The 16,280-nt window shown below is 40.9% G+C and overlaps 1 protein-coding gene across 1 annotated transcript; it reads right to left on the minus strand.

Annotated features, from left to right (window-relative positions):
• Window positions 1-12,165: 12,165 nt before the first annotated feature.
• On the minus strand, window positions 12,166-12,457 carry LOC118858753 (40S ribosomal protein S21-like). Its single transcript, XM_036769367.1, has one exon. It carries the CDS (start codon window positions 12,415-12,417, stop codon window positions 12,166-12,168), a length of 252 nt encoding a protein of 83 aa, XP_036625262.1. The 5' UTR covers window positions 12,418-12,457.
• Between the last annotated feature and the right edge of the window lie 3,823 nt (window positions 12,458-16,280).

A 16,280-nucleotide genomic window follows, 5' to 3' on the forward strand; every position in this document is an offset into this window, starting at 1 on the left:
TGAATCTGCATGACTAAATTTAGGGATGATTATAATTCTCACTTGGACCTGTGAGACTGTATTAGACCATGTTATATAGACGTTTTGAGGCTCTTTACTGTACTAGGGAAGCAAGTGAATGAACGCTGCTTATACCTCTCCCAGCACCCCAGAAAACTACACTGGGATGTGGTCATTGTGTTCAAAACACAACCCAGATGATCCGCCAGGAAAAGTAATTTTTTAAACCAGTGGAGAGAGCATAAACCACAGCAGCAGGGCTCTTCTATTGCACATAATCATGCCTTTCTGGAAGCAGGTCTCTTTCACTGAGGGACCGTACCAGCTGAGCATGATACACATGCTCACAAGCCCATCATTACAGTAAGAAACCTCAGAAGATGGGAAAGTGCTATCTAATGAAGAACTTTAAGTGCCAGAGGAATTTATATTTCATCCTGAAGGTAACAGGAAACCACTGGAGTTCAGTGATGATGAGGTTGGGGGTTGTGGGTAGAAAGAGGTGTTACATAGACAGATCTACACTTTAGAAAAATCACCTTGACAGCTGGAAGATGATTTGAAATAGAGAGCTAGCTGAGTCAGGGAGGCCAATGGATACCATGTTCTGTTTAGCTTACTGCCATAAAAATAAAAGTATTGCTGTGAATATTTTGGTATATATGGTATTATTCTTTCTGTCTTTGATCTTCTTGGGATAAATGACCTAAGATCACTCAATGAAAAGTAATAAACAACTCAGTGATTTTTCTCATGTAACTCCAAATTATTCTCTAAAACAGTTGGACTAATCTGCAGCTGCAACAACTACATGTAGATGTGCCTGTTTTCTCAAGACCACTCCAACACTATTTCTAAATTTCATCATCTTTGTCACATTAAAAGGCAACTTCAGATCAATGCCATCTTAACCAAAGGCAGTCAGCTTCCGAAGTAGAAAGGACTACAGGCGTTCACAAACACATTGGGCTGGAGGAGGGCATTATTTTTTAAGTATACAGCTTTCAAATAGATGTTTCTTCAGTGCTGATGAAATATCATGAACAACAGCATCTAAACTAATAACCATGCTTCCTTTTTTGTTAGATAGAATAGAGAAAAGTTCATTTTTAAAATAAACCTAAAACTTTTTACCTTTCAGTTGTGTATAAAAGTTGTAGCATTAATCTTCTGTAATCAAATTCCAAGTTTTAAAATATAGAAATTACAAGGGGTCTTAAGCATAAAAAAGCTAAGTAGAACGTCAGAAAGAGAGAAAAGTATTGGTTTGGGAGTTAGAACAACAGGATTTAAGGTCTGGTTCCAGCATTTACTCCACACAAGTCCTGGGAACATCCATGCTGTCTTTTGGCACTATAATTGAGGGTATTGGAGCTTTGCCCAAAGGCAGGAAATTTAGAGGGTACCCCCAGCACCATTCTGGATTAGGCTTCCTCAACTTCCTAGCCCCACCTCTGAGGCAACAGCAACCTCGTCACTATGCCAGGACTGATTCTTTCATTTTCATCAGTTAAAAATCTTATGGTGTCTTAAGAAGCATTTTTACTATCACATTATCATTCGCTGGAAGCATATCCTTTTATTAAAGGGATTTGTTTTGTGAAGTTTGGATTTAGTCAAAGGGTTGCACTTAAGGACCTAGAGGGTCACATGTGGCCTTGAGGCCATGTCCCACCCCTGGTATAGGGTATTCAGAAAGGACTAGCATCTCTGGTATGAGGGCTTGCTGAGCCCTTTTCAGGGCTGTTCATTCACCTTTGGTGTCCACTTGTCACCCAGCTCTCATCCATGACTCCAGGAAGCTGTAGCATGCACAGAGGTCAAACCCTGGTAAAACTGTCTCAGCAGATGGACTAAACTAGGTTGAGGGTGGTAACTGACAGGCCACAAACACATCGGTGAGTTAGGGGGGTGTCTACCACTAGCATGCAAATGAAGACTTCCACAAGTGGAATGGGTATATGAGAAAAATTCCAACAGGCACGAAGGCAGCTGAAGCAGGTGCTGTGGAGAGCTCTTAGAGTTTGGTCAGACATCAAAGATGTCAAGGTCATCCACTGCACCCAGGCTCTTGTTTGGCCACTGGACTTTGATGACTCTGGAAGAGAGAGTGAGGCTTTATGCAACTTTGCCTCACTTAAATCCAATTCATAGCAAGTCAACACATCACCCCATGATGTCACTGGCCCTCTTCGAAATGAAGAACAAAACAACAATCCTCTGCTGATATCTATATTAGGGTCACATCTTCCTTTTCATTCTCATAATCATCATCATCATCATTTGAGACTGGATATCTCCGTCTCACTCAGGTTGGAAATGAAGCAGCAGCTCACAGTCTGATCTCACTGCTGATAAGCACAGAGGTCTTGACCTGGTCCGTTCCCAACCTGGGCTGGTTCATCCCCTTCCCCACCCAGAGGCTTACCATATTAGCTGGACTTAGTGCAGACACTTGAACAGTTTAGTCTACTGCAGCTCAGAGCTCCTAAATTCAGGAGGTCCACCAGCCTGTTTCCCCAGTAGGAAGGACTGTGGGCATTCACCACCACATTGAGCTAGAGGAAGGCATATTTTTTTAAATAGATGCTTCTTCAGTTTTGATGATGTGTCATGAACAATAGCATCTATATTAATAAGCAGATGACTTTTTTAAAGTTCTTCAGTCCAAAAAATGCTTAGCTTTCAGACAAGCCAACAATTGCTGTCCTCTTTATTTTTTCCTTTCCACATCATCTTTATCCTTTGTTGGAGTTTTGTTTTGTTTTTAATCCCAGGGTCAGAAAAATCAAGGCTGAGATTCAATCAAAAGCCCAATCATTGTTAGAAAGCACAGCTGAGAGAAGGAGGTGCAGCCCAGTGAAAGAAGCTGAACACAGCAAAACAGCCTGAAAGCCCAGACCAGTACTATGTAATTTTCTTTTATAGTTTTCCCTATTTTATGTCCATATTTGTTGCAGAAAAAGTAATAATACATCCACCAGAGAACCATTTGCCTACCAAGTTTAGTACTACAGTTTCCTTACCACCTCTCCTCTCTTCTGAAAAGCCAAGAATGTTGTTTGTTTTTTGAAATAATAATAATTAACATTTACATATCACTTATTCAGTTTGCAGAATGCTTTTCCCTACAAGCCTGTAAGGTCATCAGTGCAAGTATTCTCTCCATTTTCTAGTTGAGGTTGTTGTTTGTCCTTTGCCCTGGAAAAGGACCATGACATCAGGGAGGTGATGCAGGACTTGCAAGCAAATTGGATTTAAATGAGGGAGGGTTATACAAAGTCACCATCAGCCTCACTTTCTCCTCCAGAGCCATCTGGGTCCAGTGACAAGCTATAGATCAGCACAACTGGAGACTGCCCCCTCGAATTGAGGAAACCAAGGCTGGAAGAGGGCATAGAACTTGTAAGCAGCAGAAGTAGCATTCCAACTCGGGCCCTCTGACTCGAAACCCAGTTCCCAGTCTACTTTGTAGCCATTAGGTGTCTCAACAAATCAAGTTCTGGGCCTGTAGTCAAGAAGTCCTGAGTTTAAATACGTTCTCAGGCACTTAATAGCTTTGTGACCCTGGGTGAGTCACTTAACCCTGCTTGCCTCTGTTTTCTCATCTGTAAAATTTGAATAATAATAACATTCACCTCCCATCATTGTAATAAGGTTCAAATGAAACAATATTTGTAAAAAGCTTAGCACATTACCTAGCACATTGTAAGTGGAATATTAAATTTTAGCTATTATTATTAATTAATATTACTATAGCAAATGGTCCCTAAATTGTGCTGTAGAACAGTGTAGCTTTCAGAAGATTACAGATTTAGAGTGAAAGAGACCCTTTAAATCTTAGAGGATCATAGACCTCTAGAACCAGAAGAGACCTGTAAGTCCATCTAGTCCAAGAGTTCTTAGCCTGGGTTCCACAAACTTTGAAAGATGATAACTATGATAGATAGATAGACAGATACATAGGTAGATAGATAAATACATAGATAGACAGACGGATAGATAGACGGATGGATGGATGGATAGATAGATACATAGATACATAGATGGATGGACAGACGAACAGACAGAGAGACAGATAGATACATAGATACATAGCAGATACATAGATAGACAGATAATTGTATTTCAATTTATTTTATTTCCTCTGTAATCCTGTGTATTTTATTTTATGCATTTAGAAACATTCTGAAAAGGGGTTCACCAACTTCACTAGATTGACAAGGGAGTCCATGATACACACAAAAAAAGCTAAGGATTGCTAATCTAATCTAACTTCCTTATTTTATAAAAGAGGAAACAGGCACAAACGATAAGTGACTTTCCCAAAATCAAATCAGAGATGAGATTTGACACCGAGGCCTCTGACTCCAGGATCAATATTCCTTCCTAGACTGTGGTCTAGGTCCCTCAGATTCCTCAGTTGAGGAAACTGAGGCCCAAAGAGGTTAAGCCACTTTCCCAAGGTTGCACAATTTGAACCCTTTGACTTCAAGCCCAGGAACCACTGCACGTGCTGCTTCTCTTGACTTTGGTAGTTTGGTGAGAATACGAAGCAGGTGCCTGTTCTGTCCTGAAAGCAGGATGCTGAGTTGCTACTGTATCCTCAGGAGTGACCATCCTAACTCACACTGGGGAATCTGGGTCCCCAGAGTATAGCTACTGCATCCCCTCAGGGCTCCAGGGGTAGCCCTAAGAGTTTGAGGGTGTTTTTTTCTAGTGCTACAGACTTGAGCTCTCATTCCAACATGTTCTCTTCAATAACAATTGTCATTTACAGTTAGTATCTCCTTTAAATCATTGATACCCTCCAGTGATTAGTGGCCCAGTTTCATTTGATCCAGTAATAATTAATTAGTTATTACTTAATAAAGAAGATAGAGAAAAAAATAAAAGTACAAACATTCTCCCTAATACCCAAAGTAGCTACTACAAAGCTTTCTTCCCAAATATGGCATAGTTGATGAACAAACTTGTTCCCTTGATCATAGGACCTGGTATTTCAGCTTCAGGGTCAGTCCACTCTTGGGCTAGGTCCAGGTAGCTCTTCTGGGCTGTGCTGGTTGACTAGGCTTGGTTATCTGCAAACACTGGCATGGACTTTAACTCCAGAACCTCACAAGATTGCCACCTAGTGTGTTAAATCTCTAATAGTCCTTCACATAAAGCAGGAAAGAACAGACACAACAGGGATTGAAGCAACCACAGGTTCATATGACCATGACTTCACATCACTGGTGCCACACTCAGCAACAGTAGGGACACACTGCCCTGAGGACATAGCAGGTTGTCTTCTTCACTGGGCACTAGGGAAGGAAAAGGGGTCAAGTTCTCCTTATGGGAATCTTTTAAACACATCCCAGATCCACTTGGCAACCACTCAAAAGTCAGTTTTTTCAGCACATGGTTAGGTAACTGGGAACAATTATAGAATAACTGTGAATTCTCTGAAGTCAGATGCAGAGCCCTCAACTAGTCATGTAATGACTTCATTTCTCATCATTTCCCAAACCTTCCTGCAAAATTTGACCCACAAGCAGAACACACTTAGCATGTTCTGGGGATGGAGTTCCCAGTCCCCCATTACATTAATTTCTATTGACATCATCGGAGTTTGAATCATCTCTGCTGAAGGAACCAGGCTGGTAAGAGAGGGTGGAGCAACAGAGAACCAAAGGTAGTCCCCATGGAATTGACATTCAAATATGTAGCAACCAACCAATATCGATCACTATTTATTGTTTAATTCAATACACAAGACTCTGTGAAAGATCAGACATAATTCTACCCCCAAGGGGTTTTCAGCAAATTGGAGAAAATGAATTAAATACATAGAAAGAAATCTAGGAATATACGGCAGTATGCATTAAGTGCCATGTAAAGGGTACAAATGATTAGTATTATAACACACGAAGGCATGAAGAGTTCCTTATAAGTTGCAATGGTCAGGAGAGTTACACTCATAATTTATACAGCGTTTTACAAAACTCTTCCCAATAATAATCGGAGGTTGTTAGTGAATGTATTTACATTTACAGATGAGGAAAAAGGAAAGTCAGAGAAGTGACTTCCCCACAGTCATATAGCTAGTATGTTGGAGCCAGGATTCAAATTCATGTTTCATAAATCTAAGACCTGCATTTGTGAGCTGAGTGAGTCTTGAACCATTGTTCAAGGGTAGGGTTTTAGGGATTGTAGGGTTTAGGCAGAGTAAGGAGGAAAGGAAAATCCCTTTCCTATGCTCTGGAAGCCCAAAACACCTTTTCCTGTATGTTCTAGGTTTCTGTTTACCTCTGACTCTTTTCTCACCTCCAAAGCTGTCCTTCTCTTCTAGCTTCTTGGGTTGTAAATAGCAATCCTCTTAAGTTTAATTTCTTCCCACAAATAGTTTGACAGCCCTAGACTCATATACTGTTAGAGTCATCTAGTCGGGGGCAGAGCCAAGATGGCGACTAGAAAGCAGGGACTTGCGTGAGCTTCCCCCAGGTTCCTCCAAACACTTATAAAAATGGCTCTGAACAACTTCTAGAACTGCAGAACCCACAAAATAGCAGTGAAGCAGGGCTCCAGCCCAGGACAGCCTGGATGGTCGCTGGGTAAGGCCTATCGCACTGTGCTAGGAGCAGAGTGGAGCAGAGCCCAGCATGAACTGAGCCTGGACCAACCAGACAGGAAGCTGGGCAGAACAGGCCCTAGTGCCCTGAATCAGTGACCTGTGGCAGTTACCAGACTTCTCAACCCACAAACACCAAAGACAACAGAGAAGGATAGTGGGAAAAACTGCGGGGGACAGAGTGAAAGGAGTTCCCAGGTTCGGCCACCGCCCCAGGGGCAATGGAGGTGATGCAGCTCTGAGGCTGCTTACAGAGCTACAGCTGCAGTTGCTTCTGGCCCCAGGCCCACCTGGTGGGAGGAATTAAGTGGTGGATCACAGTAGGAGTGCAGAGGCTGCTCAGATCTGAGTCGTGGTCCAGGTTGGCAGTTCTTGGAGGAGGTGGAGCTCTGGCGTGGTAGAGATTGCTATGTAGAAATAGCTCTGAAAACAACAGCACAGCCCCTCAAGCTTGGGACAAAGTACTCTCTACTCTACAAGCAGTCATACCCCAATGAAAAACTCAAGGGTCAAGTACTTGGCTGGGAACATGGCCAGGCAGCAAAATGGACGCAGATTCAGACTCAGACTTTGGAATCTTTTTTTGGTGACAAAGAAGACCAAAACATACAGCCAGAAGAAGGCACCAAAGTCAAATATCCTACATCAAAACCTCCAAGAAAATCATGAACTGGTCTCAGGACATAGAAGAGCTCAAAAAGGATTTGGAAGAGCAAGTTAGAGAAGTAGAGGAAAAATTGGGAAGAGAAATGAGAGTGATGTGAGAAAACCATGAAAAACAAGTCAATGACTTGCTAAAGGAGACCCAAAAAAATACTGAAGAAAATAACACCTTAAAAAATAGACTAACTCTTCCCCAATTGAGAAATGGTCAAAGGATATGAACAGGCAGTTTTCAGAGGAAGAAATTAAAGCTATCTACAGGCATATGGAAAAATGCTCTGGATCGCTGCTGATTAGAGAAATGCAAATCAAAACAACTCTTAGATACCACATCTCTCTTGTCAGATTGGCTAAAATAACAAATCAGGAGAATGATAAATGCTGGAAAGGATGTGGGGAAATTGGAACATTGTTGCATTGCTGGTGGAGTTGTGAGCTGATCCAGCCATTTTGGAGGGCGGTTTGGAACTATGCCCAAAGGGCTATAGAAATGTTCATACCCTTTGACCCAGCAATACCACTTCTAGGGTTGTATCCCAAAGAAATCACGCAAGCGGGAAAAGGACCCATATGTACAAGAATATTTATAGCGGCTCTCTTTGTGGTAGCCAAGAATTGGAAATCAAAGGGATGCCCATCAATTGGGGAATGGCTGAACAAACTGTGGTACATGAAGGTAATGGAATACTATTGTGCCATAAGAAATGGGGATGATGCAGTCTTCATAACAACCTGGAAAAACCTACACGACATAATGCTGAGTGAGCGGAGCAGAGACAGGAGAACGTTGTGCACAGCCACAGATATATGGATTCCGTGAGGACCAACCCTGACAAACTGCACTTTTCTCAGCAACCTAAGGGGCAAGGACAACTCCAGGGGACTCACGATGGAGAATGCTATCTTCATCGAGACAAAGAACTGCGAAGTTTGAATACAGACTGAGGCATACTACATGCTCGCCTTTTCTGCTTCTATTTTGTTTTTGTTTCTGGGTTTTTTTTTTTTTTGGTTCTGTTTCTTCTTTCTCATGATTCATTCCATTGGTCAAAATTCTTCTCCACGACTTGACTAGTGCATAAATTAATTCAATGCGAAGTTATACATGACAGTTATATGAGACTTCATGCCGTCTTGGGGAGGGAGGGGGGAGGGAGGGGAGAAAAACAGGAACTCAAAACTATGTAGAACCGTGCGTGGTAAACTAAAAATAAATAAAGAAATTTATAAAAAAAAATAGACTAACTCAAATGGCAAAAGAGCTCCAAAAAGCCAATGAGGAGAAGAATGCCTCAAAAGGCAGAATTAGCCAAGTGGAAAAGGAGGTCAAAAAGACCACTGAAGAAAATACTACCTTAAAAATTATATTGGAGCAAGTGGAAGCTAGTGACTTTATGAGAAATCAAGATATTATAAAACAGAACCAAAGGAATGAAAAAGTGGATAACAACGTGAAATATCTCATTGGAAAAACCACTGACCTGGAAAATAGATCCAGGAGAGATAATTCAAAAATTATTGGACTACCTGAAAGCCATGATCAAAAAGAGAGCCTAGATATCATCTTTCAAGAAATTGTCAAGGAGAATTGCCCTGATATTCTAGGTCCAGAGGGTAAAATAGAAATTGAAAGAATCCACAGATCACCTCCTGAAAAAGATCCCAAAAAGAAAACTCCTAGGAATATTGTCATCAAATTCCAGAGCTCCCAGATCAAGGAGAAAATACTGCAAGCAGCCAGAAAGAAACAATTTGAGTGTTGTGGAAACACAATCAGGATATCACAAGATCTAGCAGCTTCTACATTAAGGGATCGAAGGGCTTGGAGTATGATATTCTGGAGGTCAATGGAGCTAGGATTAAAACGAAGACTCACCTACCCAGCAAAACTGAGTATCATGCTCCAAGGCAAAATATGGATTTTCAAGAAAATAGAGGACTTTCAAGCTTTCTCAGTGAAAAGAGCAGAGCTGAATAGAAAATTTGACTTTCAAACACAAGAATCAAGAGAAGCATGAAAAGGTAAACAAGAAAGAGAAATCATAAGGGACTTACTAAAGTTAAACTGTTTTGTTTACATTCCTACATGGAAAGATGATGTGTATAATTCTTGAAACCTCAATATTAGAGTAGCTGAAGGGAACATTATATATATATATATATATATATATATATATATATATATATATATATATATATATATATATATATATATATATATATATATATATATACACACATGGACAGAGGGCACAGGGTGAGTTGAATATGAAGGCATGATATCTAAAAAAAATCAAATTAAGGGATAAGAGAGGAATATATTGAGAGAGGGAGAAAGGGAGAGATAGAATGGGGTAAATTATCTTGCGTAAAAGTGGCAAGAAAAAGCGGTTCTGTAGGAAGGGAAAAGGGGGCAGGTGAGGAGGAATGAGTAAATCTTGGTCTCATTGGATTTGACCTGAGGAGGGAATGCCATATACACTCAATTGGGTATCTTACTCCACAGGGAAGAAGGAGGAAGAAGATAAAAAAGTGGGGACGATAGAAGGGAGGGCAGACAGGGGGGAGGAGGTAATCAAAAACAAACACTTTCGAAAAGGGACAGGGTCAAGGGAGAAAATTCAATAAAGGGGGATAGGTTAGGAAGGAGCAAAACACAGTCTTTCATAACATGAGTATTATGGAAGGGTTTTATATAATGATACACTTGTGGCCTATGTTGAATTGCTTGCCTTCTTAGGGAGGGTTTGTGGGGAGGGAAGAGGGGAGAGAAGAGGGGAGAGAATTTGGAAATCAAAGTTTTAAAAGCAGATGTTCAAAAAAAAAGTTTTTGCATGCAACTAGGAAATAAGATATACAGGCAATGGGGCATGAAAATCTATCTTGCCCTACAAGAAAGTAAGGGAAAAAGGGATGAGGGGGAGTTGGGTGACAGAAGAGAGGGCTGACTGGGGAACGGGGCAATCAGAATATATGCCATCTTGGAGTGGGGGGTAGGGTAGAAATGGGGAAAAAATTGTAATTCCAACTCTTGTGAAAATCAGTGCTAAAAACTAAAAATATTAAATAAATAATAATTAAAAATTAAATTAAAATAAAATAAAAAGGAATCCTATTTGACTTCTGGAATGGTCACAGAGGCAACCATATAGTGAGGTCCGAAACATTTCTAGAAGATTCTACTCTGACCCCAAACTTCTAAATAAGCTATTTTGCCTTGAACAGACAAATTGAGAATTGTCATTCATCATGAATATGCTAGGTTATCAACCCAGGACCTTGTGGAGACATAGCAGACATGTTTCTCTGTATTAATATACAAGAGAGATGGACTGCATACATTGACCTTTCAAAATAATTTTTATTTTGTGAACAGAAGGTGACATCCATCCCCTAAAGAGCAAAAGCCAATAGTGGCTGCAAAAAAAAATGTCGGACAATTGCAATTAAATGTGTTTGAGATGCAGAAAGTGAAAGAACACTAATAAAGAAGGCTGGTATCCTCAAGGCTAGCAACAAACTAAAAGAAGGACTTGGAGGTCCCCAGGAATAATGTATTCACTGACAAATTTTATTTCAAAATGGCCAAGCAGCGGATCAGAATTAATGCCCTGTGTAACTCATGACTGTGCATTGAATTCCAGCAGGTTACCAAGACTTATGGGCCTTTCCCACAACCTGGTTGACTCTGGCACTCTTTATAGTATACCTGACTAACAGAATACAAATTTGATTTTCTGACCCTTGAGAAAAATACAAAGCAGTCACTTTGAGGCACTGCTCCAAATTATAGCTGGGGTTCAGCTAAGTTTCCTGTTTGGAGTGTAAAACTTGCTGACTAAGGCTATAAGAGTTGATTTATCATTACCTTTTAATGGTGTTTATCAGAATAAAATTGGTCTCTGGCTTCAACTTGGAATCTATCTGACTTTGTACAGTACCTGGCTTGGGACATTTATTCTGAATCTTATTGATACTAGCAAAAACTGACCTGGCTAATTAATGGGAGGCACACAAGTATGAATACAGCATTGATGAAAGATTACTGGGATGCAATTCACAGTCCTATCCCCCTCTGGGCAGATGTATACACACACACTTTTTCTCTCATATATACATACATGAACATACCATACCATGTTGAAAATTTAAAGCAAGAGTAGAAGACAAGGTCATAGTACAAAGGATAATAGAATATAGAGGTGGAAAGGACCTTAGAGGTCATCTTGCCCAGCCTTTTCATTTTACAAATGGGGAAACTGAGGCAATTGACTTGGCATCAGGAAGACTCCGGTTTAGATTCTGCCTCAGACATGTAGTAGCTTTTAGTGGACCATAAACTCGATGTGAGAGAGCAGTGTAGTGTGGCAGCCAGAAAAACTAATAGCACCACAGTCTTCATTGAGTGGCATAGCTTACAAAAATAAAGAGGTCGTAGTCTCACTCTGTTCTACTTTTGTCAGACCTCTTCTGGAGTGTTGTGCTCAGTTGTAGGCACCGTAGTTAATAAGATGTTGATAAAACATAGATAGTCCAAAGGAGGGCAACCAGGATGACAAAAGGTCTTTAGTTCATTTCATTTCATAGGAGGATCATGGTTACCTTGGAAAAGAAAAGTCTAACGGGGGTGCAGCTACATGGTGTAGTGAGTAGAGCACCGGCCATGGAGTCAGGAGAACCTGAGTTCAAATCTGGCCTCAAACCCTTGACACACTTACTAGGTGTGTGACCTTGGGCAAGTCACTTAACCCCAATTGCCCTGCCTTCCCCTCTCCAAAAAAAAAAAAGTCTAAGGGTGTATGTTATTTTTAAAATGAATTTTATTAATATCTTTGCTTTTTTTTCTGTTTTTCTGATTTATTAAGACATTTTTCACAAGATTTCTTCAATTAGAAGTTTTTTGAAACAATACCATCATTTTTTGCCAGTCGGAGAATAGAGTCATCAGATTCCCCCATTCTACGAATTGCTCCACAAATTGCATAGGTTTTAAACTGGCCATTGAATCTGCCTGTAACCTTGTCAACCTCGGCCACGTTCATCTGGGTGGACGCGTGGTCCTTGGCCCCGATGATCCTGTTGCTCGCAGAGCATTTCCGCAGCACGTACAGATCCACGAACTCTCCGGCGTCGTTCTGCATGTCGGAGGCTGTGGTACCGAGTGCAAACGCGAAAGCGGCGGAAGAGAAAAGGGAGGTATCTTTGCTTTTTGCAACAGCTACAATTCTGAATGTTTCCTTCTCCCCTTCTCCTCCCAGAAAACCATCTCTTATGACAAAGAAAAGACTAGGGACAGGGGAATGTAGAGGTGGAGGAACGGTTCACTAAAACTAACTAACATATCAACATTCTGACATAGTATGCAGCGTTCCAAAAGGAAGCCAGGAAGTAGGGAGAGGCGCTTTTCCATTTCTTTACTTTGGGACCAACCTGGTTATGCGCTTCTTACAGTCCTCAGTTTTGCTTGTTTTATCGTTGTTCTTTCCATCTATATCACTGCAGTCATCATGTATATTTTTCCCCTAGTTCTAATTGCGTTACTTATATTACCCCTCTCTGTCTCTGTCTCTCTCCTCTGTCTTCTCTGTTTCTGTCTCTCCCCTATCTCTGCCTCTCTGGGTCTGTCTCTCCCTGTCTTCTCTGTCTGTCTGTCTGTCTCTCTCCAACCACTCAGATTACCTTATATATTTACTTTTAGCTTTGTATGTTCTGTCTACTCCCTGTCATCCCCTCCCCACCCCGAGTAAGTTCTCTGAGGGCAGGGACTGGTATATTTCTGAATTATACTCCCAACATATACCCAGTGCCATTTATACCATAGTAGGTATTTAATGAATGTTGAATTGGATTGGCTTTTCAGGGCCCTTGTAGCAGGGGAGCAATACAAAATAAGAATGATTTCAGTCCTCCTTAAGCATACAAAGAAAGCAAAGGAACACTCAGCAGCCACCCTAAAAAAAACAATGACTTAATTAAGGGACACCTGAACCTCCATTTGGTGGTTGTAGATGGTAATCCTCAGGTAAATAAAAACCCAAGTTGCAGCCAGTCACATAATCCTAGAATTTCAGAACTGGGAAGAATCTTTGGGGATCACAGAGTCTACCCCTTGCCTGTCGTTCAGCCACTCAGTCCTTTTCATGATCCCATGGAAGCCAGTGGTGCTCTTAGCGTTTCTGGCTGCCACATTACACGGCTAGCTCCCATCAGGTCCTTCTGCCCTCTGCCATCTCTTGAAATCTGTCCACGCTCATTTTCGTTGCTTCCACGACACTATCTATCTCATCTTCTGCTGGCCCTTTCTCTTTTTGCCTTCAATATTTTTCAACATCAGAGTTTTTTCCAATGAGTTCCATTTTCTCATTATGCCTACAGGAGAAAGAAATAAAATTAATACATTGGATTTATTTAGTACTTCTCCTGGGTTATTTTTCAAGTCATTTTTCAAGTTAAATTTTGGGGCCAGAGGCTTGGTTCTCATTCCCTTTTTACCAATGGGATTGACCATCAGGATTTTCTGGGCGAAATGCAGTGCTCCAGCCTCGCCTCCCCCTCACTCCCGCACCAAGACAAATCGTACAACGGAAAATTACTGACTATAGTCATGGGAACTGGCTTTAAATTCTTCCTGTTGCTGGTACCTACTACTTATGTGTCCCTGGGCAAATTGTTTAACATCCTGGGGCCTGAGTTTCCTTAACTATAAAATGAGGCAGTTAGATTAAGTGGTCCCTTCTAGTTTCTAGATCTGGTGGTACAGTGAATAGAGTGCTGGGCCTGGAGTCAGCAAGACCTGAGTTCAAATCCAGGCCCAGATACTTACTAGTTGTGTGACCCTGAGCAAGTCGCTTAACCTCAGTTTCTATATACATAAAATGAGCTGGAGAAGGAAACAGCCAACCGTTCCCATATCTTCACCAAGAAAACCCCAAATGGGGTCACAAAGATTTGGACGTGACTGAAACGATTGAACAAGAACAAAAGCCTATATCATATGTCATATACTTGTTGGTATAATCTTAATAGCTTGGGCTTTAAGAACCCTACATGGTATATAATACAAAAAAGAGAGGGAGCTTGACATAGCAGATAGTTTGCTGAACTTGAGAGTCAAGAATACCTGGGTTCCCGTCCCTGTGTGGGGCTAGTCACTTAACTTTTAGCGTTCTTCTCTGTAAAATGAACAATTCGTACTATATGGTTTTTAAGATCCCTTCCAGTTCTAGACCTATGTTCCTAATATTACTCCATTTTCCAGATGTAGGAAACAGACACAGAGCACAGAAGTGACTTACCCAAGGTCACACAACCAGCGAATGCCGTAGCTGGGTCTGATTTCAAATCTGCTGCTCCCTTCCACTCTGAGCTAGTCTTCTTATTCCTTTAGTGAATAATCTGCACTTGAATAGTCACAGTGAGATAGTTAATTAGGCACAAGCTTGTAGATTAGCTATCAGAATGATTCTGTATTCCTCAAATGGCTTTTTCCCCGTGGAATTAAACAATACTGTCCTACTATTAACTTCTGGTACCACACAACATCCCTGAGCATATCTGTATGTACCTCTGCAAAAGGAAGTCCAATACATTGCTTAGAAACTGCGGTCCCATTTCCAGTTAACTACTGCTACATAGAGTGTCTGAAGTGTGCGTATGGGTGTCTGGTGCCAACCCAAACAACACCTTTACTTGATTCAAATCCAAATGCAGCATTTCTCTGTTCTGGGACACCTCTTGTTATCAAAGTGCCAGATACTATTGTCTTCATTTTGTAGAATGGGAACCCACAGCAAAAACGGCCTCATTGATTTCTCAAGGTCACAGAGCAATTTGGGAGACCCAGGACTGGGGCTACGATTAAAACTTGTCTCAAGGACCGTACCCACTCAATTCCATCTCTTACATGTGATAGTAATTCAAAAGCCTTGGGGTGAGGGAGGACAAGGATAGTGTAATCCTGAGAGAGAGAGAGAGAGAGAGAGAGAGAGAGAGAGAGAGAGAGAGACAGTTTTGAAATACTCAGAGTAAGTAATAACACCTTGGCTTCCTAAACCACCCCCCTTTCCGAACCCCCCATGCCTTGGGATTTAACAATGCTCTCCAAAAGTAAAATTAATTAAGGCTATCCTTGTAAAGGAGGCAGCATTATTATTCTCATTTCTCACACTGACAAAACAAGGTAGAGAAAGGTTTTCCATTCCCTGCCCAAGGTCAATAACAGAGGCAAAGCCAGAAACAGAACTCAGCTCTGTGCTCTTAACTATTATTAGACAGCTCTGTACTTTAAAAATAAAGCTAAAGTTTCTTGCCTAGAACCAGAGTAAATTCCATTTTCAGAAAGAGAATCAGAACGAAGATTAGGATATTTCTTTCTCTCTCTCTCTCTCTCTCTCTCTCTCTCTCTCTCTCTCTCTCTCTCTGTCTTTCTCATCTCACTGAGCTCCTTCTGACCTTCTCAGGTAGGATATTGTTTGCTGATTGCTAACGCAATAGATTAATATAGCACATTCCAAACTATGTTAGCTTTACCAGCACTACCTGAAAGAATCAGCCTCATAAATAAATTTGACCTACTCTTTAATACATAGGTGAGAGGAGGAGGAAGAGGATAACCTTTGAAGGATGATAACTAGGGAGAGAAAATTAGGGAGCTAAAAATGAAAAAGGAGAAAGTGAATAAAAAAGACAAGGATCTGAGCCATATATAGCCCAGAGTAAAATTCAACAGGCAAAATAAAGTACCTGGATATTCAGTAATGTACTCTGAATCCAATGTGGAGATTATTGATATCAAAGTATTTCAGAATATATAAAAACGCTACAAAAATTCCCATTAGTTTTGTTTATGCTTTTGTTGGTGTTGGGTTTTTTTTTTACATCACATTCAATTCCTTATATTACATACATCCTAAAGAGCCCTCCATCACAATGAAGAAAAACAGTTAAATAAAACCAACGAACATAATGATGACATGTTACACATGCACATTTGGCACCCATAGTC

This window comes from Trichosurus vulpecula, chromosome 7 (genome assembly GCF_011100635.1).
Source record: "Trichosurus vulpecula isolate mTriVul1 chromosome 7, mTriVul1.pri, whole genome shotgun sequence".
Lineage (NCBI taxonomy): Eukaryota > Metazoa > Chordata > Mammalia > Diprotodontia > Phalangeridae > Trichosurus > Trichosurus vulpecula.

What these genes read in the sequence shown, in the direction of transcription:
- LOC118858753 (XM_036769367.1), bottom strand. Translation starts at nt 12,417, where the DNA reads ATGCAGAACGACGCCGGAGAGTTCGTGGATCTGTACGTGCTGCGGAAA.